Source organism: Microtus pennsylvanicus, chromosome 4 (assembly GCF_037038515.1).
Source record: "Microtus pennsylvanicus isolate mMicPen1 chromosome 4, mMicPen1.hap1, whole genome shotgun sequence".
Taxonomy (NCBI): domain Eukaryota; kingdom Metazoa; phylum Chordata; class Mammalia; order Rodentia; family Cricetidae; genus Microtus; species Microtus pennsylvanicus.
This window is the reverse complement of record NC_134582.1, coordinates 18,713,474-18,739,761: the sequence shown is the minus strand read 5'-3', so window position 1 is coordinate 18,739,761 and position 26,288 is coordinate 18,713,474. Positions and strand designations below refer to the sequence as shown.

Here is a 26,288-nt window from a genome sequence, read left to right as displayed (position 1 = left end):
GAACTGTCAGGTGAGTGCTGGGAATCAAACAGAGACCATCTGGAAGAGCAGTCAGTGCTCTGAATTGCTGAGCCATCTCTCCAGATCCTTATCTAGCAGTTTTAAATCCAAAACTTGAATCATTTTTCTCATTAGTCACCTTGTTCTTAGTTATAATAATTGCATATTAAAGTTTTTGCTACTATTTACTCATATTTTTAAAAATACTTATTTTAGCTAAAAGACACTTGTATGCATAAATGAGGGCAATATGACTCTGCAGCATGAGAACAGGATAACTGGGCATCCATCAATCACTCAGAGACTTAGGACCTGTGCTGGAACACTGAACATGCCCTCTGGTAGCAACTCTGAAATAAACAATTATTATCAGCTGTTGTGATGGCTATTCTTGGTTGTCAACTTGACTATATCTAGAATAAAGCCTAAAGGCTGGGTACACCTGTGAGAGTTTTTCCCCCTTAATTAAATCATTTGAAGTGTGAACACTCAATTAAATTCTGATCTTTTAAGGTGGGAAGATCCACTTTTAATTAATGTGGGAAGTCCTGTATATGTGCTGCTTTTTGCTTTTTTTTTTTTTTTTTTTTTTTTTTTTGGTTTTTCGAGACCGGATTTCTCTGTAGCTTTGGAGCTTTGGTGCCTGTCCCAGAACTAGCTGTTGTAGACCAGGCTGGTCTCGAACTCAGAGATCCGCCTGCCTCTGCTTCCTGAGTGCTGGGATTAAAGGTGTGTGCCACCACCGCCCGGCTATGTGTTGCTTTTATTAGCTAATAAATAAAGCTGTTTCAGCCAATGGCTTAGTAAAGGCAGGAGGGAAATCTGAACAGAGATATACAGAGAGTAGGCAGAGTCAAGGAGATTCCATGCAGCTGTCAAAGAAAGATGCCAGAAGGGAACCTTGCAGGTAGGCCACACCCTTATAGCAATACACAGATTGATAGAATATATCTATATAAAGGGCACGGAAGAAGGAAGCTTTCTCTCTGCCTGCTTGCCCTCCCTCTCACTGGCATGTCCATCCTTCACTGGTATCCGACTTCTTCAGGATTCTGGCATGTACTGAAGACCAGCTGAGACAGCCAGCCTCAGGGACTGAACACATACTGGCTTTAGGCTTTCTGTCACACACACACACACACACACACACACACACACACACACACACACACACACACACACCCCGCGGTTATCCTGCTGTTATGACTCCTCCACAGCCACTCCAGCACCCTAGTCATTCTCTCTCTAGCCCTTTCCTTTACACGGCACAGTTTCAAGAATCAAATTTTTTTAATTTTTTTCCTTTTTAGGCTAGAGTCTCACTCTGTATTCTACACTGTCCTAAACTTACTATGTGGACCAACCTTGTGATGCGTCTCTAAGCTCTGCCTCTCAAGTGCTATACTGCTACGCTCAACAGTTTTCTTTCTTTTCTAGACTTTTTTCCAAGGCAGGGTTTCTTTCTTTGTGTTGTCCTGGCTGCCCTGGAACTCGCTCTGTAGATCGTGCTGGCCTCAAACTCACAGAGATCCACCCGCCTCTGTCTCCTGAGTGCTGGAATTAAAGACATGTGTTACTACCAACAAGCTATTGTTATTATTTTTAACTATATGAGTGTATACACATGTAAGTTGTGGTACCTCAGGTCAGATGCTAAAGTTACAGGTGTTTGTGACAGTTCTACGCTGAACTGCTTGGGTTGCTGGAAATGAAACTGGGGTCTTTGGTATAAAGGAACCCATGGTCTTAATCATTAAGCCATCCCTTTGTCCCTGAATGCCTGAGTTTTCTCAGCTGTTCTCAAATGTTTCTAGCCATCCTCTGACCTCAGGACACAGGCACCAAAAGATTTCATGGGCTGGTACCCCAAAGAGGCACTCGGTTTGAACTTTGAGTCTGAAGGGTGAACCGAATGCCACAGAATGGAGCAAGGTCTCCACCTCCACATTCTGATACCGCGCCTGGCTTCCTCATCTAAGCCAGCGTGACGCTTGGCACTGTGCCTTCCCTTTCTGTCCACACACCTCCCAGCAGGAAGGATGCAGCAGCCCCAGAAACTGCCTCTTAACTGACAAAAAAGCTGGCCGTATGGAATGACTGCAACTTTCTAGGTTAAGGAGTATACATGGATTTAACTCAACGATGGGGTGAAAGTGATACACAATTAGTTAAAACTGCACTTCAAATTTTGAATCTGCCTCTTTCACAGGACCTCTTTCACTGTTTGGCTTGATCCTCTCCAGCTATGCTGGGTGACAGCAGCGAGCTGCAACTCCCAGTCAGCCACACCACCCTTAAGAAACATACTCTGCAGTGTGTTGTGCTGCTCAGCAGGAAGTTCTGCGGGTCAGGGGGACTCAGGGTATTTTGGACTTAGGATAGTTTCTTTCTTTCTTTTTTTTTTTATAAAATTGATACTTTATTTGAAACCAGTGGTGTAAAAAACATTAGCAAGCAGAACCTTAATGTAATTGCTAAAAATGTACAGCACAGAACTGGATGGACATAAAAGATTGTGACTACTATTACAGGTGTAAACACGCAGAGAACTAGGATAATTTCAACTTAAATGCAAACCCACAAAGTTCAAAAATCACCTGTATTCAACGTTTGCAAAATTCACATTTCATTGCACCTGGGTTTTCGCAATGTTTCAGAACCATATTCAACTTTGAGAATGAGACAGACATTAGCTCTTTTGTTCATCATTTTACCCATTTTCTTAGTCAATATAATCTTATCACCAATGCTAAGCAGGATGCTAGTTAAGATACTGGTATAAAACAACACTGGGTGCATCTATGTGCATCAGGTGCGTGCCTGTTGAGACCAGGAGAGGGCCCTGGGTCCCCTGAAACTGGATTGTGAGTCACCCCGTGGGTGCTGGACTAGAACTCTGTTCCTCTGCTGAGCCTTTAGAGAATGTCCGTGACACTCACCGTCCATCTCCACAAGCAGCTGGTTGAGCGTGTTCTCCTGCTCACTCTGCCCTCCGAAGTTGCCTCGACCTCTCTTCCTTCCCACAGCATCGATCTCATCAATGAAGAGAATGCAAGGGGCATTCTTCCGAGCAAGGGCAAATAAATCTCGGACCTTGACAGAAAGATTGAGTTACTTGTCAAGTCAATATTACTAGTTTACAAGACTAACCTCAGAGCAGCATGGTGGCACACACACATACGGGAAAAACATTCACACACATAACAATAACGTTTTTCAGTACAGGGCTTCTCTGTGTAACAACCTTGGCAGTCCTGAAACTTGCTTTATAGACCAGGCTGGCCTTCAACTCAGAGATCTGACTGCCTATGCCTCCTGAGTACTGAGATTAAAGGTATGCACCACCACGCCCAGCTTATTTTTTAAAAATATAAAACAAAAAGCCCAAAACAAAAGAGATCATGCATTATACAATTCCATTTATTTGAAATGTCTGAAACAGGAAATCTAGAGATGTTAGAGTCTGCCTAGGGCTAAGGGGATGGAGAGATTGCTAAAGGACCTGGGTTTCTTCTTAAAGTGAGTAAAATGTATTATTAACACTGCACAGATCTAAAAGGCATTTAACTGGACACTCATATCAATTGTTAAATATGCCTCAATAAAGTCCTGCCAGAAGAAATTATCCACAAAGTAAAGCCACTTATTGAAATATATAAATTATCTTAAGAATGAACTACAGTACTGGGGGAGGTGGGGATCACACAGGCACTGCTAGTATAGCCTTGGAAGTGACCAGTGAGAGGTCACTCTGGGGACTCCAGGGACAGGGTCATCCTCACCAGTCCACACCCAGGGGAATGGGTTGTAGTAAACAAGTTCCATCACCAGAACAGAACAAGACTTACCCTGGCTGGACCAACACCCACAAACATCTCCAGAAATTCAGATCCGCTGACAGTGATGAAGGGAACATTGGCTTCTCCAGCTGTGGCCTTAGCTAGCAGCGTCTTACCAGTACCTGGAGGGCCGGTGAGAATGGCACCCTTCAGACACAGAGAGATTACATCTAATCAGAATCTTGAAAACAGAAACTGCACACCCATCATAATTCCAAAGGGTACCTCTGACTCTAAATCTTAGTGACAAGTGGAACATTTACATTACAGCAGAGGTCTTTACAGCAGAGAAGATATGAGAGTTGTCAGAGGGGGACAGGTCTGTTTCAGGATAATCTGCCAACAACGCGAGGAGAAATCTAAACACTTCCTATTTAAAGATCTTCAATGCCGAGTATGTGTGGGCGGCTCAGTGGTAGACTTGGCTAGCATGCAAAGCACTGGGCTGTATCCCCAACACCACAAGGATGTGGGTTTGTTCTAATGGCTGGGAACTGTAGTGCAGCTGCTTTAGTGGTCTTTAAGCTTTCATCCTAAAAGTATGAAAAGAAAGCAGCCAGGCTAATAAACTGTTCCTTAAACAATAAAGAAACATGGACACCACATTCCCAATTTACAAAATTATTTTGCTCTTTAAAAGTAAAACTGGTGGGGGCTGGAGAGATGGCTCAGAGGTTAAGAGCACTGACCGCTCTTCCGGAGGTCCTGAGTTCAATTCCCAACAACCACATGGTGGCTCACAGCCATCTGTAATGAGATCTGGCGCCCTCTTCTGACCTGCAGAACACTGTGTACATAATAAATAAATAAATCTTTTTTTTTTTAATAAATCTTTATTTATTGCATATACAGTGTTCTGCTTGCATGTATACTTTCAGGCCAGAAGAGGGCACTAGATCTCATTACAGATGGTTGTGAGCCACCATGTGGTTGCTGGGAATTGAACTCAGGACCTCTGGAAGAGCAGCCAGTGCTCTTAACCTCTGAGCCATCTCTCCAGCCCCCAAATAAATAAATCTTTTAAAAAAAAAGGGTAAAACTGGTTTTTGAATCCATGTAATTAATAAACATAAACACTGGCTTTTACTTTCATGAAAATGTATAAGTCAGTAACTATTTTGCATAGATTCACGTCTACCTAAAGCCTAACTGTACTATGGTAGCTGGAATGAGAAATGAGAATGGGTACTTGAAGTCGTGGTCCCCAGCTGATAGCACTGTTGCAGAGGTTGAGGAGGTGTGGTCTTACAGAAGAACTGCATCACTGCAGATGTGCTTTAGAGTTTAAAGACCTGCAGCTTTACTGATTTGCTCTCTGCTTTGTGCTTGTCGTTCAAGATGTGAGCCCAAATAAACCCTTCTATGAAATGTCTTACTCATGGTGTCTCATCACAGCGACAGAAAAGGGCCTAACATGTGTGGATTCACTCCCCTGTTGACTTTCCACTAAGTGATACATCAGAAACTGTTCTGTCTTAAAAATGTACATAGTGCCAGAAAGATGCCTCAGTGGTTAAATGCACTTGTTGCTCTTGAAAAGGACATGGGCTCAACACTCAGCACCCACATAACGATTCACAACCATCTGTAACTCCAGTTACAGGGGATCCAACAGGCCCACATGGCACACAAACATGCATGCAAGCAAATTATTCACATACACCAAGTAAATAAGAAAAAAAAAATCACCAGGCACTGGTGGCTCACGCCTTTAACCCCAGCACTGGGGAGGTAGAGGCAGGTAGATCTCTGTGAGTTCGAGGCCAGCCTGGAATACAGAGTGAGTTCCAGGTCAGGCACCAAAGCACAGAGAAACCCTGTCTTGGAGAGAAAAAAAAGTCAGACAGTGGTGGTGCTCGCCTTTAATCTCAGTACTCAGGAGGCAGAGGCAGGTGAATCTCTTGAGTTCAAGGCCAACCTGGACTACAAAGTGAGAACAGCTAGACCTTCAAAGAGAAGCCATCTTGAAAAACTAATAAATAAATGAACAAACAAACAAACATATGACTCTTATTTCCAAATACTGTGTGTAGAGAGATGAATAATATGGTCAAAAGACACACGATTTCAAGACTGCAATACAACACTCGAACACTTTTTAAAATTTGTTTATTTTAGGGCTGAAGACATGGCTCAGAAGTTAAGAGCACTGGCTGCTCTTCCAGAAGTCCTGAGTTCAATTCTAAAAGCCACATGGTGGCTCACAACTATCTGTAATGAGATCTTGTGTCCTCTTCTGACATGCATGCATATATGAAGACAGAATACTATACAAGTAATAAGTACATCTTTTTATAAAATGTTTATTTTCATCTGCCTAGGTATGATGTGAATGGTACTAAGTAATGGCAAATTATTTTACCATGAACATGATTTTTTTATCCATACAGATGGGACATGAAAATAATAGAAATTATTTCTTTTACAAAGCTTTTTTCAGACCAAGTATGGTGGCACACACCTTTAATGCCACCATGAGAGACAGAGGCAAACAGATCTCTGTGAGTTTGAGCCATCCTGGTCTACACACCAAGTCCCAGGCCAACAAGGCCTACATGGTAAGAACCTATCTACCAAACAAACAAAGGCATTTCTTTTATGAAACATTTATCTGTATGTATGTATGTATGTATGTATGTATGTATATGTGTGTGCCACATGTATGCAAGTGCCTACAGAAACCAGAAGCCACTGGGTTCCCTGGAGCTGGAGCTACTCACGGCTGTGAGTCACCTGATATGGGTGCTAGCAACCAAACTCCAGTCTTCTCAAAAAACAAAGTATTTGAACTAATGAGCCAACTCTCCAGCCCCTAAGCATTTCTTTAAAGTAAGCTTTATTAATGAATTATTTTATCCACTTAACAGCTAATCCAAGCTGGGCCTTGTAGCACATATTTGTAATCCTAACTCCTTGAAAGGCTGATGTAGGAGTATCTATTGCTCAGTGGTAGAGTGTTTGGCTAGCATGCACAAGACCCTTGTGCTAGCAAACATGTTCAACCCTCAGGACCCCCACCCATAAGCAATCTATTTAACAAACAGCAAGTTGCTACTTTATGCCTAGCAGGCTGCAAAGCCGCTGTGGTACAAGAGCAGCCCTAGCACAGCAGTTATGAGGCAGGTGCTGAAAGTGAACATTAGTGTTGTCTCTCCTTCGACAATGCTGTGCCAAGGCCTCAGTATCAGGTGCGAGCAGATGACCCAGCACTGTGTGGAAGAAAAGGCTGGGCCACTGCAGTATGAAAATGCTAGTAGGGGCTACAGCTGACAAGGGATGGGGTGGGAGGGTATCTAAATCAGACTAGAGGGAGAATAAAGGCAAAAAAAGGCTTCCATGAGGAGAAAAAAACAAACTCTTTCAGAAATACACAAAATCGATAGAATGAGATACAGAAAACAGGCTACAGAACTGAATTAGACAGAAACAAAATCAGAAAGAAGAATGACTAATTAAGTAAGTAACGAGGTGACAGCTTCAGAGACACACAAGTTTTGGAGTTAATCCTCTCTGAGTATCTTTTTACCTTTGGGATTTTTGCTCCTAAATCTTGATACTGCTTTGGGTTTTTCAGGAAATTCACGAATTCCATTATCTCTAGCTTGGCCTCCTCACAGCCAGCCACATCTTTGAACTTCACATCTATCTCATCCTTTAAGACCTTTGCCGTGGTTTCCCCAACACTGAAGAGTCCACCCATTCCTCGGCCAGTCCGACCAATGCCAGCAGGCCCTCTTCTTATGGTGTAGAGTAGAAAAGCGATAATGAGCACCGTGGGCAACATGCTCAGCAGGAAGGAACTAGAGGAGAAGACAACAATGCAGCTGGTAAGAGGGGTGGCAAGTTTCCCAACTGCCTCAGACATCAGGGCAATTGATAAAACTTTAAAAATCCAGTATTTTCAAAAAACTAATATTTCGAAATATTCTAGTTTGTCTGAGATATAGAAGACTCTTGGCATATTTATATCATTAAAGTCATGGAATAACAAAAAGGAACTTTGTCTCAACATGTATGCTCTTTATATTTATATCATCTAGCTACTACCAAGTTTTTCTTTCTAATCACTCACTTAAATGTTTAGCCTAACCTGGTGTTAGTCTCAGACTCCAGTTCTCGTACTGGGAGGCCTCAACCTCAGGAAACGCCTTCATTTAACAGCATGGCAGTTTGGGAAGTAATTCATACAATGTCTAATGTCTCTGCCCTGAGCGCCACAGGCCTCTCTTGTTTAACAGACTTAAGGCTCTCTTCTAGCAGAACCTCTACAATATGGAGCCTGCATGGATGCCTCAAAGCCTAGGGATGTAGTCTATCTTTTGTCTTAATAACCTTTATCCAATGTAACTTTTAAGTACAAATTTGATAAATTTTTATATAGTTTTAAACACTGTTAAAAAAAAATCTAAGCCAGGCGATGGTGGCGCATGCCTTTAATCCCAGCACTCGGGAGGCAGAGGCAGGCGGATCTCTGTGAGTTCGAGACCAGCCTGATCTACAGAGGCCAGTTCCAGGACAGGCTCCAAAGCCACAGAGAAACCCTGTCTCGGAAAAAAAAAAAATCTAGGGGTAGCTGGGCAGCGGTGGCGCACGCCTGTAATCCCAGCACTTGAGAGGTAGAGACAAGTGGATCCCTATGAGTTTGAGGCCAGCCTGGTCTACACATCAAGTTCCAGGACAAGCTTCAAAGCTACAGAGAAACCCTATAAATATTTTGTCTGCACAGATGTCTGTGCACCATTGCATGACTTGTGCTCAAAGCGGTCAGAAGTTGGCACTGAATCCCCTGGGACTAGAATTACAGATAATTGTGAGCTACATGTGGGTGCTGGGAATTGAACCCAAGTCCTCTGGAAGAGCAGTCTGTGCTCTTAACCACTGAGCCATCTCTCTAGCCTGGAAGAATTTCTTAAATCCTGGAAAACTATTAACTATAAAGGTAAATGACACAGGGCTCTTCATGCAAAAACCCTTCAAGAATAGCATGCGGGGCCATAACTCTCTAAACAGTCATGTAGAAAAGAAGGTAGTCATGTGCAAAAACTAAATTACTACAGATTTATTTTTCAATATGGTCAAACAGACCAAGACTTGCTTAAGACTTTAATTTATGGGGGTTGGAGAGACAGCTCAGCAGTTAAAAGCACTGGCTGTTCTTCTGAGGTCCCAAGTTAAACTCCTGACAACCACATGGTTGTCGTTTACAACCATTTATAACAAGATCTGATGCCTTCTTCCAGTGTGCAGGTGTGCACATAGGACAAAAAACTTAAAAAAAAAAAACCTTAAAAATAAAGACTAACTTTGTAACCTGTCACTTGGTGACAAAAAGATAGTGAACTATGAATAGCACCTGTACTCAAATCTGTTTTTCTATTATTTATTTATCTTTCAAGCTTTCTGAGACAAGGTCTTTCTATGTACCCGAAGCTGGCCTCAAATTCCTGTCAATCTTCTTGCCTCAGTCTCCCAATCTCTAAGATTACAGGAATGTGCACCATGTCTGTCACAAAGCATGTACTTAAAATGATTTCTTACCCATCACTTTCAGTAATATAGACCACAGGTACCCGGTTCTCCCCTTCTATGCCCAATTCTTGCTGCAAAGTCTCCAGGTTCCGCTCAAAGGTGTCTACACTGCCAATGTTAAACCAGACATATTGCTATAAAAACAGAAAAAGAAATATCTTTAGAATGAAGAACAAACAAAACTCTGAATTTTCTAAAGCATTTAGCCCATTAAGAATTTTTCAGAGTTGGGCACTGGTGGCGCATGCCTTTAATTCCAGCACTGGTCAGCATGGTCTACAAAGGAGTTCCAAGACTTCCAGAGCTACATACAGAGACCCTGTCTTTAAAAAAAATCATAAACACTGAAGATTTATCTATAAAATAAAAACCTGATTTTAAAGACATGTTTTATTTTTTAAACTTGGTGAAAACACATGGCAATCCTTGGCAAGTAAATATTTCCTTAGCAATATTCCTCAGTGGCTTGAAACTTATAAACTCAAAGAACAGCACTGGGATTAGAGACGGCTCCATGTTAGAGGCACTGATGCTTTTTCTAAAGACCCAAGTTCAATTTCCAGCACCCACATATCAGCTAACTCTAACAACTGGCCTAGAGGATCCAACACCCTCTTCTGGCCTCTATAAACACTGCATGTATGTGGCACACAGACAGTCAGTGTAAAATATCCACACACATAAAATAAAGATAAAATCTCAAAATAAACTTTTTTTTTTTTAGCCGGGCTACGGTGGCACACGCCTTTCATCCCAGCACTCGGGAGGCAGAGGCAGGCGGATCTCTGTGAGTTCGAGACCAGCCTGGTCTACAGAGCTAGTTCCAGGACAGACTCCAAAGCCACAGAGAAACCCTGTCTCGAAAAAACCAAAAACAAAACAAAACAAAACAAAACTTTTTTTTTTTTTTTAAAGAAAAGCATTAAGAAGAGAAACTGCTTTCTGAAGATGAACAAGACTCTTTTCTCCTTGCCCATTTCCCAGAGCCGATCTCCAAACACCGAGGGATACAATAGTAACAGCTCAAGTTGGCTATGCACACTCTGCATAAGGCCTTGCTGAGCCCTTAAATATACATTAACTCATTCGCCCTTGAGGATCCTGATAAGAAGTGGGATCAGGACGATAGTGATAATCAAACTTGGCCAGTAGAAAAGTACCAGGAATGCTGTGCTGGGCATTACCCTTCTAATACTGAAGGCTGGAGGATTCCTGGGGTGGGGTAGACCTGAAGAACCTAGGGGAGATAGCTATTCTATAAAATAGCACAAAAATAATGACACCCCCCCCCCAATCAGGTCCATAGGAAAATGGTTCCAAATCCCAGGAAAATCTGAGATCAAAACCTGAGCCTTCTACAAAGTAGGACATATCTTAAAAACACTACATCCTACCTACTTTAACTCTAGATGACGTGAGTGTTATTATGCTTTACTGGTTAAGGAACAGAACTGGGGAAAGTCCACACATACTCAGTGTAGCCAAGAAGGACCCTGAACCCGATTCAAGCATTGGGATTGCAGCTGTCCACACCAGACAGACTACAGTCTTAAGATGCAGGGCTGGGGATATAGTTCAGTGGTAAAGTACTTGTTAACCTATAGGACTCTAGGTTCAGTCCCTAATATCAAAACCCAAACAAAGCATACAACCTTGAGTTATAAATGTTTACTGTGGCACAATGGAGAAATAAAAATAATGCAATGCTATAAATTTTAGATTAAATGCCAATCCTAGAAAACAAGACCTCTCCTTTATCAAAGTTATCCTTTAGAGACAGTACCACAGACAGCACTAACAGAGGAAACTGACAGTTAGGGGAGGATGCTCTCCACAAGTGGGTGCCGAGCGAGTCTAGAAAGTGGGTAGAGGACAACAGGACCACAGATACCCAGGACTAGACGTAGGGTAGGGGCAGAGCAGGGAGCCTCCCCACCTCTTTATAATCGCTGTGCACCCGACACTTCTGCTGTGTCTCTAGATAAGAGTCCAGACTAGGTGGACCAGAATATAGATTATTTTCAGATCAGCACAGCCAGGTGTACTGGTTATGCCTGCACACTTGTAGGGACTGAAGCATGAAGATGGCCATGAGTTCAAGGGCAGTCTGGGTTACAGAGTAAGACCCCATTTCAAAAGTAAAAAAGCAAAAACTAGGAAAACAGATAAATATCCCAAAAAGGTTGAAGACTGATGAACAGAAAGAATCCTAAACTGATTTCAAAGACACTACCTCAAAACACATGAAATTCAAATTTAAAATTTTTCCCAATCAAATGTCTTCAAGAATCATTGCCGGACAGGGTGGTGCACTCGGGAGGCAGAAGCAGGCTGATCTTTGTGAGTTTGAGGCCAGCCTGCTCTACAAGAGCTAGTTCCAGGACAGGAACCAAAGCTACATAGAAACCCTCTCCCAAACTACAAAAAAGAATCATAGATTATTCTGGAGTGCTGAGCACTTCTTCATTGTGTCCTAGGTGTGAAACTAAAATGATTACCAAAACCAACCCTGGGCTGGAGAGATGGCTCAGAGGTTAAGAGCACTGACTGCTCTTCCAAAGGTTCTGAGTTCAATTCCTAGCAAACACATGGTGGCTCACAACCATCTGTAATGAGATCTGGTGCCCTCTTCTGGCCTGCAGGCATACATGGAGGCTGAACACTGTGTACATAATAAATAAATAAATAAATCTTAAAAAAAAAAAAAAGCGAACACTGAAGCACTCCACGCTTCAGCATGTGCACATATCAGCTGATGTCCCTGCGTGTCACCCCTGTGGCACACCGGATCCCACTCTCCCACTGTACATATCTATGTAATGCAAGGGATGGTTTCTTGTCAGTTCTAAACCTGAAAAATATTCATTTCCTAACTCACATCAATTTATAAAATTACTTACCCCATCAACCGGAGTTTTTCCTGGTGTGAAGGTCACACGAACAAATCGCTTGTTGACAACTTCTAGTCTGTCCACCTAGAATGTTAAAAAGGCAAATATATAAGTTTATAGAAAATACTTGAGATGTTATTTTATTCTGATTTTCACGTTGGGCATAGTGATGTATGCTTTTAATCCTAGCTCTTAGGAGGAAGAGTCAGACCACTCCATATAAGTTCCAGGTCAGCCAAGACTACTGCAGGTTTGAGACCCTGTATCAAAACAAGGCACAGGGGATGAAGAGTAGATGGAGACAGGGCTCAGTGATGAAGAACACTTGTGGCTTTTGCACAGGATCTGGATTTCATCCCTAGAATCCACACAGTAGATAGCAACCACCTGAACTCCAGTCACAGGGCATGTGACACCTCTTCTGACTTCTGTGGGCACCAAGTACACACACAGTGCACATGTAAATGCAGACACTCATAAATACATATAAAATTAAGTATTTTTCAAAAAACATAATTTTATTTGTTTTGATAGTTTTTCAAGACAGAGTTTCTCTGTTTAACAGTCCTAGCTGCCTGGAATTTTCTCTGTAGACCAGGTTGGCCTTAAACTCACAGAGATCCACCTGCCTTTGCCTCTTGAATGCTGGGATTAAAGGTATGCAACACCATGCCAGGTGCTTTCAAGCTTTTTAAATGGTTGTTTTTATTGACCTTTCTTTTTCTTCCCACCATTACATGTAGCACAAATAATAAAAACCCAGAGACAGATACTGGGGTTCAACCTGAAGTTCAGAAAAACAAAGCAGCAAACCACTAGAGAGACCTTCTACTTCTACCAAATCTTCAGACCAAAAGGGTGAGATACCTTCTTTTAGGAATCCTCAGACTCCACACTTCACTGGGTGGTTCCTGTCTCTTCCCCTTTATATTCCTCTCTCCACCCAGTCAAGTCGTTCCTGGCTTTATTTCCCTAGTGATGTAATTAAAGGTGTGTGACTCCCAAACACTGGGATTAAAGGTGTGAACCATCACCACCTGGATCTATCTTGTGTATCCCAGGGTAGCCTTGAACTCACAGTGATCTGTCTGCCTCTGTCTCCCAAATCCTGAGATTAAAGGTGTTTGCCATCACTGCCTGGCCTCTAGTGTGGCTTAGTTTTGCCCTCTGATCTTCAGAGAAGCTTTATTTATTAAAACAGAAATAAAATATCATTATAATTACATGTGCAAGATTTACATACATTGGCACTTTAATTCTGTGGAGTCTTACATTTGATAAGCACACTCCCAAATTACCTTCATGCTCACTAACAGGCTGTTTCAAGTCATACACAGCCTTACCAAATGCTGCAATGAACACTCCGTAGATAACTTCTGGACGATGTCTTCAAACGTTCTTCCGGGATACACAATCTATAGACAGTTACACTAAGGACGAGCTGCAGAGCATACAGCCCTTCAACTGTACTAGATATGTCAAACTGCTCCCCACAGGGGCTCTCCAATTTTCACTCTTCTTAGTCCATGATTCTGACTGCTTTCATCTCCAACACTTGGTGTTTTAAGATTCTTTTTTCTATTCCCTGACTATCATATAGTATATACTTGATTTCTTGAACCTCCTAACTATATCTGATTTAAAAATTTCTTATTACTATTATTTTTGTATGTGACAGATAAAGAGAGGGGAGGTATGGGTGAGACATTCACATGCCACAGTAAGCATACAGAGGTCAGAGGTCACTTTGTGATGACCAGCCTCTCCTTCCACCTTATGTGGGTTCCTTGGATTAAAGTCAGGTCATCAAGTTTCAAAGTGTTTTAGCCATTGAGCCATCTTGTCAGCCCTGTATCTGATTCTTAATGGCATTCTTTCCTCCCCACTTCTATTAAGACTCTTGGAATACCACATCTGAAGGACAGGGACAGCATGAATCCTCTAAGGCATGTTCATTTCTTATGATCTGCTTTTCAGTAAGTTTGACAAGGACAAACCGAAAGTAAGGAAGCTGAGAATAAGTCCAGAGAAATTGGAACAAAGAGGTAACTGCTCTGTCTAGAAAGGAAAGGCTAAAACTACTTGGGAAACTTAAGGTCAGTGTGTCTCCTCTCAAAAAAAAAAAAAAAAAAAGTGGGGGCTGGAGATATGGCACAGTCATTAAGAGCACTGGCTGCTCTTCCAGAGGTCCTGAGTTCAATTCCCAGCAAGTACATAATGGCTCACAACAATCTTAAATGAGCTGGTGTCCTCTTCTGGCCTGCAGGCATACATGCAGACAGAACACTGCATACATAATAAATAAATCTTTTAAAAAAATAACAATAAGGAATATATAGTAACAAAATGAGCATGACTACTATACCCAAAACTCTGGACGACAATCAGTCTAACAAGCCATACAGTATAAGGAGCTCAGATAAACAATGGGGGTACAGAGAAACTACTCGAAGAAATAATGGCAAAACTTAGAGAAAGAAATAGATTCAAACATAAGAAGCATCTAGAACCACAAATACACACTGAGAATAAACTCTGTAACATATTACATATTATGGCCAACAAGTCAAAACTACAAAGCCAAGAAACAATAATAAAAAATGCTATCAGGGGGAAAGGTCAATTCATCTACAAAGGCAAAACATGAGAATGATGTCAGATCTCTCATCAACAACTCTAAAGGCCAGGAAAACATGAAATGGTCTATTTCAAGCAAAGCTTATATTTTGCAGTTATTTTGTGAAACTGACAAGAAAAATAAGCACATTTCAAGACAAGCAGAAACGAAAGCAGTTCATGATCACAAACTGGCACTGCAAAAGATACTTGCAGGAATATTACACACAGAAGAGGAAGAAAGAAAACATAATCACACTAGTACAGGAAGATTAAATTTTGGGACAGGAATGGCTCAACAGGAGAAATAAGGAAAGCATCCACCATGTCCTCCATAGTAAGCCAGCAAACCCTGACACTACCCCTGACCCTACAGAGAAGAAAAGAGCAAACAATCCAACCAACCAGGAAAAAAAAAAATCACCAGAATTTAGTAAGCATCTCTCTATAATGACTTCATACATAAATTGCCTGAATTCATCAGCAAAGAGACACAGGCTGCCTGCCAGGTATGGTGGTGCACGCCTTTAGTCCCAGCACTCAAGAAGCTGAGGCAAGCTCTATCAGAGTGAGTTCCAGGACAGCTAAGATTACACAGAAAAACCCTGTCTCAAACAAAAATCAGAGTAATAGGGTACAGGGAAAGAGATGGAGAGGGAGGGAAAGGGGTTGGGAGCAGAAGAGATAGGTGACTAGAGCCCATCACCAAGTTAACAAGACACCCTGAGGTCACTTAAGACTGCTATTCTACTATATATTCAGCTTGTTTAACCTTCATTAAGAGAACAATCTTAATTGCCTTGGATTTCCCATCTAATCAGCTTTTACAACCTAAACTAATGAATAAACGTGACCTTAAGATATATACTCCTCCATGACCCAGAGTAATGTAAAAGGTGTATGTGGTTATGGTAATAAATGTTGAAAATCCTAAGTAGAGGGGCTGGAGAGATGGCTCAGAGGGTAAGAGCACTGGCTGCTCTTCCAGAGGTCCCGAGTTCAATTCCCAGCAACCACATGGTGGCTCACAACCATCTGTAATGAGACCTGGTGCCTTCCTTGCCAATAGTATATTGTATGCTTAATAAATAAATAAATAAATCTTTAAAAAAAAAAAGAAAATCCTAAGTAGATTGGAAACAACCTTATCTAACAAATATCCACCAATAATGTTGGAGGCAACATACAGATATTGCTTGGGAGCATTTGTTCATTTGTTATCTGGGATAGCTAGGGTCATTTGTAATGACCTCATCCCTTGATAAACAAAACTTCTGTGAAGTGCCCCTCATTCCTCCCCATGTGGTATTTCCTGTGCTCTTTAATAGAAGAGCAAAACCCTTTGTTGGAGACACACACAGACTTCACAAGAGGACCTTTACGCAGACCATATTCTGACTCATATAACAGGCAGGTAACAGAAGATGAAAAAGACATAGGGAGAAAGAAGTGGAGAATTCAAATCTGGGTTTGCAGAAAGGTTTTTTACCCTTATCGAAACACCAACTCATTACTGGTTACTGAGTTTATCACTAAAGTATTCAAAAGGATACACTTCACGTGCCTAATATTCTAAATGATGACACAATCTAGAAAACCCTGGAAATACCATCCCAAAAGCTGGGAAAATAAAAAAAAAGTCACCACACAGCAGCCAGCAGCACCACTGGGCAGGGTGGTACATTGTCAGATTAAAAAAAAACCACTCCCCCAAATTCTGGCGCCCACCCATTTCCCTATACCAAAGAAGCCATTTCCTTGTCCCTGGAAGAAGGGACAAATGGCTACCTGTAATATTAGCATATCAAAGCACATGCTGGCCTCAAAGCTTCCTCAGTACAACTCTCTCTTTGAGTTAGCCAGGACTTATTCAACCACCCCTCTACTACCCTCACCCCACCCCCATCTCCAGTTCCTGGGCTTCCCCCAGCCTTTCATTCCATATAACCCTGTTATTTAGGCCATGCTCTTTCTTCCTCTCATGCTCCCTTCTCCTTTCTCTGCACCTTGTCTTCCTCTCTTGCTCTGTCCCATCTCTCTTTTCATGACCATTTCCAGTCCACTGGCCAATGGTAAGAGAGGTAGGAGAGGTTCAATCTACTATACTCTCTCCCCACTCCAAACTCATCTAGATACCTCTGGCTGTAGTCTCCCTCATCTACAATAAAAAATCTTCTCCTCAACCATACCCTGGAGGGTCATGTTGTCACTTTATACAGTACATACCCTTAATTTCAGCACTTGGGAGGCAGAGGTAAAGGATGGAGGATTACTATAAATTTGAGACCAGCCTAGCCTACATAGCAAGTTCCAAGTTAGCCAAGGCTATATAAGGAAATGTTAACGCCTCCTACCTGCCAAACCAAGGGAGTAGTGAGATGGCTCAGTAAGTAAAGGCGCTTTCTTCCAAGCCAGCAACCTGAGTTTGATCCCTGGAATCTACAGAGTAGAAGGAAAGAGCTAATTCCTACAAGTTGTCCTCTGATCTGTACACATGCACACACACACAGAGGAACACAAAGTAAGTCGAAAACAAAACTAATAAGCAGCGGCACACACCTTTGATTCAGCACTTGGGAAGCAGAGGTAGGTGGATTTCTATTAGTTTGAAGACAACCTGGTCTACAGAGTGAGTTCCAGGATAGTCAGAGTTACACCAGAGAAATCCTATCTCAGAAAAACCAAAAACAAATAAACAAACAATGTTGTAGGAGGCCACTTGTTCGGTCCCGGCTGCCCAGACTCAAAATAACCACACAGACTGTATTAATTAAATCACTGAGGGACCTGATGGGACAGAAACCTCCTAGAACAAAACGGCACCAACGTGGACAACTGTATCCACATAAAACCTGAGAGCTTGGGAAGTAATTCTAGACACAAAACAACAGAGCTAACAAAGGCTTCTTGGTAGCAGCATTTTCTCAAGGGGGCTCTGTTTGCTAGAGGCAAGTGTGTCTTCTTGACTCAGTTTTAGCTGCAAAAACCTTGTGGCTGTTTTAAGAAGACCTGCCAGCAAACACTTAAATGGTGTTGATGAATAGCCGACAACATGCTTCTTGGTGGTGGCAGGGCCTTGAAACGTCATAGTTGTGGCAATAAACATGGCTCTGGCCAGTACCTCCATCATGAGGCTCAGAAATCTAAGGAGTTGAGTGGATCCAGCTGTCAAAGCCACAGCTCTAATCCTAGCCATATCGCTTAGCAAATTAAAGACTCATGTGGTCAGAGTTTACAAGTTGTTATGGATAATGGTCTGGAAAAAAAAAGCTAAACAAAGGAGATTAGATTCAGAGTTCTTGTTTTGGGAAAAAAGTGGGGGGGAAATGCTGTGGGACAATGGTCTTTTAATGAATCGCTGATTAACCAATAGCCAGGCAGGAAATAGAGGTGGGGCAATGAGAACAGGAGAATTTGGGAAAGAGGAAAGAGTCAGTTTGCAGTTGTTACCCAGACACATAAGATGCAAGATGAGAACACCTCACTGATAAAAGGTACCAAGCCACATGGCTAACACAGACAAGAATAATGGGTTATTGTAGGATGTAAGAGTCAATAAGAAGCCTGAACTAATAGGCCAACCAGTTTACAACTAATATAGACCTCTGTGTGTTTCTTTGGGACTGAATGGCTATAAGACTGGACGGGACAGAAACCCCTGTCAACAAACAAATAAATAAACATAAATTTATTAAAGCTTTCAAGAAAAATATCAGTATGCAAAGTTATTTTATGATGGACAAGTGTGGCTAGCTATTAAGTGCTGACCACTCTGTGGTCTAATACAACTGCATTCCACCTTGAGAACTGTGGCTCCCACACATTACTTACCACTCCTTTAGAAAGGTAGTTATTGACAAAGTCCTTCCATGTGATTTCTCTCCCAGAACTCTTGAACAGGAAGTAAATCATGACTCCACCCCAAAAGAAAGCAGTCCAGAGAAAGTACAACCTGAAATCCTTGTCATCCCATGGAAAGTCACCCTAGACAAGAGGGACACAGTTTCTGTAAGTAAATATGATCTGTGCTATGTGGGCTTTCCTTGGGGCCACCAACCCAACCTCAAAGCCAACAGTTTGAAATCAAACCTTCTGGAACCTGGACCACCAGTGAGAATCTTCTTTCTTGCCACGGCGTTTCCCTCCCCCACCACCTGCACTTCCGGAAGACTTGGGAGCCGCTGATTGTGAGTCTGTCATAAACAGAGAGCAGCATGTCCAGCATGCAACACCCACCGCATGTCAGTAAGGCGTGCACAGCTCCACACCAGTCTGAGGACCTAAGGAAGTGACTGACTGGCCAACGCTTCAGTTACTGCATAAAACATTATGAGGAAAACATTCATACAAAGAGGCAACAGTTAAGAGGCTCCAAAGCACCTCCTACCATGACCTCAGAAAATATACAGAGTAACCCAATAACCCCAGACGATTGCTACTATTACATCCATTTTAGCAGGAAACCCTGAGCTTAAGAAACTTGTTGGGTAATATGTTGCCATGTGAACATATGAACAAAAGGGGCAAGTTTAAACCCAAGCAAGCAAATTCTTGAGACCTATCAAAGTTAAAAAGTGTGTGCAGGGCTAGAGTGTAGTTGGCAGTGCTGGTCTAACATGTACATAAAGGGGTTCAGGCCCCAGCACCACATAAACCAGGTGTGGTGGCTTCAGAACTTAAGGTGACCAGTTTGCCATGTAAGCCCTCCTCCCCAAACATCTAACCCTTTGTCAAGGCAGCCCAAATGAAATCAATGCAGTCGTTGTCATCTCTCTGTCTTCTGTCATTTCACTTTCTTCCCAATGACCTACGAGGACCATTCTAATGTCACCAACTACCCTGACACAACCTCTCTCATGGAGCAGTGCCTGTCACCCTCAGTGGCTTCATGACACTCACTATTACCTGCACAGAGGCAGATGTGACATACACTAGCTAGCTCAGGCCACCCAACAAGGCACTAAGACAGAGTTGGCACAATCAAGTTGGGTGACAATATTCCTAAGTACTCTGAGACGAGGTAACATCCGAAGGGCTGTATTCATATTGCAGATCCCTCACCACTGGTGTGCCTGCCAACTGCTGCGCCATGCCTCTGGTTTGTCCTCTGTGCTGCCCATGTAACCAACACGGCCTCCCAGAGCCTGGAGTCTGGGCGAGCTTTAGAAACAGGGGCTGGCCTGGAGATGTCACTCAACAGTAGATCTGCTCAGCATAGGTGAGGACCTGGGTTCAATGTCCAGAACCACCAATAATAAAAGGCCAAAGGTCTGACTTACATTTTCCCCAAAAGGGATGCCAGCTGGATGCTAATAGATGTCAAACAATGACATTGTGTTAAACGGCACAATACTTATGAAATGGAAACAGAAGACTTGGTGCCACAAGATCTGCCCACCTGTCTTAAAAAAACTCTCTGTAGGCTGGGAAGGGGTGACACATGCCTTTAATCTCAATACTCAGGAGGCAGAATAGGCAGATCTCTGTAAGCTCAAGACCAGGCTGGTCTACAGAGTGAATTTCAGAACAGCCAGGGCTACACAAAAAGAAACCCTGTCTGGGAAAAAAAAAAAAAAAAGCAGTAGACAGGACTCTCTTAAGGTTCAGATTTAAATTTTTTTTAATTTAAATTTTTATTTTAAAAATCTAGGAACACTGCACTATGGAACCAGAGACATGGTTCAATGGTTAAAGAGTACTTCCTAGTCTTCCAGAGGATGCACATTAGTCCCCATCAGGCAGCTCACAACCATCTGTAACCTGCACATCACATATATACGACGTACACACAAGCATGTGCACATGCATGCGTGCACACACACACAATTTAAAATAAATCTTTAAAAAATAGAACAGTCAGGGCTGGAGAGATGGCTCAGCAGTTAAGCGCATTGCCTGCTCTTCCAAAGGTCCTGAGTTCAATTCCCAGCAACCACATGGTGGCTCACAACCATCTGTAATGAGGTCTGGTGCCCTCTTCTGGCTTGCAGGCATACTCACAGACAGAATATTGTATACATAATAAATAAATAAATATTTTTTTTAAAAAAAGAACAGTCTGTGCTACCCCATAGTTAACATTAAATAAACTGCATGTGTCAGGTTTCTAAGATTTTTCTCAACAGTTTAATTACGTGTTAGGGACACCTACAAATAGATTTAGTATGGTCATCTCTCCAAGATGACTCTGAACTACTTACTGTGTAAAATGACAGGGAGATATAAAAAGGGAATCAAGGAATAAAGCAGGTCCACTGAACTTTAAGTGTGTGTCTCTACAGTTAGTACTTCTAACACAGTCAACGTCTGGTGACTCTTTTCTCTGGTAGAAATATCATTGGAAAATAATAAAACTAAACTTTTTAAAAACTACCTTTTTTTTCTCCAGCAGCTTCCTTAGGTTCAGTAGCCTTTTTTCCATTTTTTCCATTAGGAAAGTATTTTTCAAATCCTGTTAGGAAAGATAAAAAAATATTTTCACACTAAAATTCATTAGGTTTTACACATACGGTTTATAAAGCTGCTGACAAAACATTAGAAATCATAACATTTCTTGTATAGCAATACATCACAGTCTAAATAATACAGTTCACAACCCAGAGGTGTCAATTTCATCACCTGCAAGACATTCACTTGTAGGTTACATATTTCCCCACTACCATCAGCCAGAAGCTGAAGTCAGGGTGTAGATAAGAGGACAACAGCTAGTCATCCTGAAGCCAACCCGCACAGGAAGCCCTCCCAGGGCATGTCCTTCAACAAGAACACAGGGCACTGAGTCAGACTAAAGCACTTACCTTTGGGAGGTCGGGAACAGAACCTTTGATAAGCAGCAATTACGTCCCTCAGAAGAGAGTTCCTGGTTGTTGTCTGCACTGTAGCGTACTGATAAAGCTGCAACATGAGAGCAGAGCAAGAGCATGAGCACTACTCTACAACAGGGAAGACTTGATTCCGAACACCCACGAGAGCTATGAGCTTCCCCTCGGGAAGAACCAGGGCTTGATGGCACAAGGCTACTCTAGTCTAGCAGCAGAACCAGGAGATAAACACTACTCAAAAAACATGGGTGCTTCAAAGTCGGACACAATTATAAATACCCAAGAACCCATTCACTTGGGCAATGTTTACCTGATTCGAAGCACCCAAAAGACAAACTCTAACCCCAAACCTACTGTTTCATGCTGATTCATTTTCAGGTACTTATCTGAAGTTACAAGTTAGTGCTGCTATAAACAATGCTAACTTATCTCTCTCTCCTGTAACATGAAAGAGTCAGGGCTAAGAGTCAATCTTACACTAGGCAACTGCTAAAGATGGGCTGTCATCCTGACAAGAGTCACGCTCATAGAAAAATCTACTATAGATAGATTTCTGTTTCAAAACATTATTAAAAAGCTAGGGTATGGATCAACAGGAAAACACATGCTTAGCATGTGTAGGCCCTGGGTCTGAACCCTCGCACCATAAAATTATGAACCGTTGCTTGCAGGGGTTGAGGGTGCTGGAAGTGATGTTTCTCTGTATTAGTTAGTGCACTAGTTCATCTGTATTAGCTATTGTATTAGTCACTGCGGCCCAGTCTCTTTTATGGTCTGATGAGAAAATTAAAGCAGTATCTTCTCAAGTACGACACCTCACACCCACCAGGGTGTGTGGGTTCCACCAGAAAGACCGGTGTGGAAGAAAAGGAGACAGAAGCCCTTCTACACTGCTGGTGAGAAGTGATGGCCAAGCTACTCTGGAACAGTCTGGCAAATTCTCAACATGTTTAATGTAGGGAGCCCATGAGACACTTTAGTAGGTTAAGACACTTGCCACCAAGACTGATGACCTAAGTTCAATCCCCAGAACTCACATGGTGTCCTAACTCCCACGAGTGCCATAGCACGCACAACTGCACACATACGCAGAAGCAAAAGGAGCACAAGACATGATAGTTTGGTATGGAACTAGGCACACAGTTACACTCCACGGATATCAGCTCAAAATGCCCTCTGGCGGGTGAGAGGCTAGAGCTCGGCGGTTAAAAGCATTTCTTAGTCTTGCACAGGACCCAGGTGCAGTTCCCAGCAATCACATGGTGGCTCAAACAGTCTGCAACTCCATATTAGGGGAGCCAATGCTCTTTTCTGACCTTCTAGATGCACGGGGTACACATACATTCAGGCATGCAAAGCACTTACACATCATACACATAAAACAAAATAAACAAATCTTAAAAAAAATTCAATGCCTTCTGGAGGCAGAGGATGTAGCAGGTGGTGTAGTGCAGTCCTGGGTTTGATGGCCCAGCACCACGTAACAAACCAGGTATGGGCCACACCTGTAATTCCAATACTGAGGAACAGAGGCAGGAGGATAACATGTTCAGGTGTCATTTATAGGTACCCCAGTACCAGCGGTATATGCCACACCCACCCACACCAATTAGCTGCAGCTGTCTGAAGCAACAATTTCCTTATGTCTCAGCATCCACTGGTGACTCACAGGGACAACAGTCCCATGAAGGCCTTTTACATGAATTTCAACCTCACAAGGCAGATCCCTGCGTCCAAAGTTCACTAATGATAAAAGGAGGGGTCAGATGAGTAAGGTAAGAAGGGAGAATAGACGAACCCTGCACAGATAGCATACAACAGGGAAGTACACAGTAGAAAAGATAAGGACTCAAATACACACAAGATGACAAGGGAGTTTCAAAGCAAATGTCACAAACGCAGGTATTCCTAGCCAGGGCTTCCATTCTCGTATCCCACCAACCACTGGTGAAAAACACTCTGAAAAGAAAAAACAAACTACACGAGTTGAGGTGTTGGTACATAGTTGTAACCCCTGCACTTGAGACTTAGGAGACAGGAGGTTCAGGAGCTCAACACCAACCTCAACAATGAAGAATGCTTGAGGCCAATTTGTGTTCTGCAGTGTTCTGAGAGTGAGCAGGAGGGGGTGTTTGGTAGGTTAATTTGTGTTGGGTTTTGGTCATTACTCCTTGAATACAAGGGCATAAAACCATTTACAAACCATATCTATTAGGTATTAATCTAGAGATTAACGTATAAGGGAAGAGTCAGCCTGGCTAGGAGGACCAGGTGGGAGATTCAGGAGGCTAGCCTGGGCTACAGTAAGACCTAGTCTCAAGTATCACCAAACCAAACCACATAGAAGTGCTTGTATTTTCTGATTTTGTAAGGGTCCTGGCATCAACGCCCTGCGGATGATGAAAGTCTGCTGTACTATTTATTACCTCTAGCTTGTAAATGAAGGGGGCTGAACTAACGTAATCAAGGGCAACCTGGTGGTCAAACCAGGTTCCAGTGTACAATTGCACTCCTGAACTACCATGCTATGTACCTTTGGGGAAAACCTGTGCTGGGCTGGCAGATGGCAAGAAGCTGTGTCATGGTCCTGCCAACACAACATCACTCCAATAAAAGGGACCAGGTGGTGTGTGACCCTAGACCAGCAGCGAGGCCTCACGATAGGGGCTGTTAAGCAGAGAAATACACAGGACCACTCCGAACTACTGTTCGGACACCAGCGGTATTTGCAAGTGAGTATTCAGGATGCCAGCAACGGCCCTATTCAACAGATGGGAAAGGGAGGTTCCACTCTCTGCCCTCCAGCACCCCGAAGCAACCCACTCGTCCGTCTTTTTCCGGTGCCGCGAAAGTCAGCAAAACCACAGCAGCAAGCAGCCGAACCGAGGCGTGACCTTCCCCGGCCCCCGGCGTCACTCACAGCTGCGCGGCCCTCACGGCCCGCGGGAACCAGGAGGCTCAGGCCGTCACGCGTCCCGGGCAGGTGACCTTGACACCCTGCGCCCGCGCCGGAAGCCGGCCGCGGCCAGCAGCGGCAACGCGGGACTCACCGTGCGGAGGAAGGGCCGCCGCCCCGGACCCAGGCAGCCGCTGGGCACGAGCAGTGGAGGGAGGCCGCGACGGCAGCCGCCCCTGCCCCACAGCAGCAGGCAGCGGTGAGCCATGGCGGGCTCGGCCCGCTCTCCGGCGCGCGCAGGCACGGAGCCAAGGCGGGCGTGCGGCGACCCTCGGCTTCCGCAGCTTGTCGGTTCTCCGGGAACTGCGCGCCACGGGCGCACGGGACCCGCGGCAGTACGCGAACCCACGCTCCACACGCGTACGTCAAGCCCCGCCCCGGCGTGAAGACGTTGACGTGCCCTCTAGGAGGCTGACCACGCCCTTGGTTCGGGAGGGGTGAGGACGCGCAAGCGCCGGAGCCCGGAGGAAGGCGGGACCAAAATAGTAGCGGAGTGCGGCGGTGGGCGGGGCCAAAGGAGGAGCAGGGCCGGATTAGGGCGTGGCTGATCAGGAGGTGGGCGGGGCCAGGGCGGAGTTGGAGGAGGACTGGAGAGAGGCGGAGCCAAAGGAGGATTTTTTTGAAGGCGTGGTCAAAAGAGAAAGGGGGCGGAGTCGAAGGGTACTGTGGGGGCGGGACTAGAGGCGGGCCCGAAGAGGACTGCAGAGGTTGGGTCCAATGAGTGGGGCTGGCGAGGGGCGGGGCTGTCGGAGGAGCCGGGCTGAAGGAGCTACTAGAGGCGTGGCCGAAAGACAATAGATGCAAGTGAGGCGGGGCTGAGGGAGGGGCCGAAGAAAGTGGGAGGGGCCAAATAAGGAGCCCAAGATTGGTGTGCAGACTTTAAGGAGTTGTTGAGAGGAGGGTTAGCAAAGGCCATATGAAAAAGAACTTTTTTTTTTCATTCAGAACTGGAGACCACTGGTCTTGTTTGACAATTTAGAATTCACCACTTTAAGGAGTTGTTGACAGGAGGGTTAGCAAAGGCCATATGAAAAAGAACATTTTTTGTTCTATCGGGAACTCACCAAGGCCAGCTGGCCTGGGTCTGAAAAAGCATGGGATAAAACCGGACTCACTGACCATAGCGGACAATGAGGACTACTGAGAACTCAAGAACAATCGCAGTGGGTTTTTGATCCTACGCGTACTGGCTTTGGGGGAGCCTAGGCAGTTTGGATGCTCACCTTAGGAGACCTGGATAGAGGTGGGCGGTCCTTGGGCTTCCCACAGGTCAGGGAACCCTGATTGCTCTTGGAGCAGATGAGGGAGGGGGACTTGATCGGGGGAGGGGGAGGGAAATGGGAGGCGGTTGCGGGGAGGAGGCAGAAATCCTTAATAAATAAATAAAAAAAATAAAAAATAAAAAAAAAGAAAGAAAAAGAACATTTTTTTTTTCATTTAGAACTGGAGACCACTGGTCTTGTTTGACAATTTAGAATTCACCATCTGACTTGTCAAGTACGTACTTAAGTGATTGCTCATTGACAGGCACGTGGGAGGCTCTGCAAAGGCCAAAACGCAGAAACTGACTTATTTTGCTCTTGTTTTTTGGGACAGGGTCTTTTATGTAGCTCTGGCTGTCCTCACACACTACTGT

At 43.6% G+C, this 26,288-nt stretch overlaps 1 protein-coding gene across 1 annotated transcript in view; it reads right to left on the bottom strand.

The window, feature by feature from the left end:
* Positions 1-25,025, bottom strand: part of Afg3l2 (AFG3 like matrix AAA peptidase subunit 2) — a 42,700-nt gene extending 17,675 nt beyond the window's left edge. Inside the window, exons 1-10 of the mRNA XM_075968419.1 lie at positions 24,747-25,025; positions 21,673-21,769; positions 21,249-21,326; positions 18,965-19,068; positions 18,707-18,859; positions 12,269-12,343; positions 9,378-9,502; positions 7,366-7,639; positions 3,849-3,986; positions 2,940-3,093 (exon numbers count right to left, since the gene is read on the bottom strand). Coding sequence (XP_075824534.1) covers positions 2,940-3,093; positions 3,849-3,986; positions 7,366-7,639; positions 9,378-9,502; positions 12,269-12,343; positions 18,707-18,859; positions 18,965-19,068; positions 21,249-21,326; positions 21,673-21,769; positions 24,747-24,860 — 1,312 coding nt within the window. The 5' untranslated portion in view covers positions 24,861-25,025. The remainder of the gene's footprint in view (positions 1-2,939; positions 3,094-3,848; positions 3,987-7,365; positions 7,640-9,377; positions 9,503-12,268; positions 12,344-18,706; positions 18,860-18,964; positions 19,069-21,248; positions 21,327-21,672; positions 21,770-24,746) is intronic.
* Positions 25,026-26,288: the final 1,263 nt, after the last annotated feature.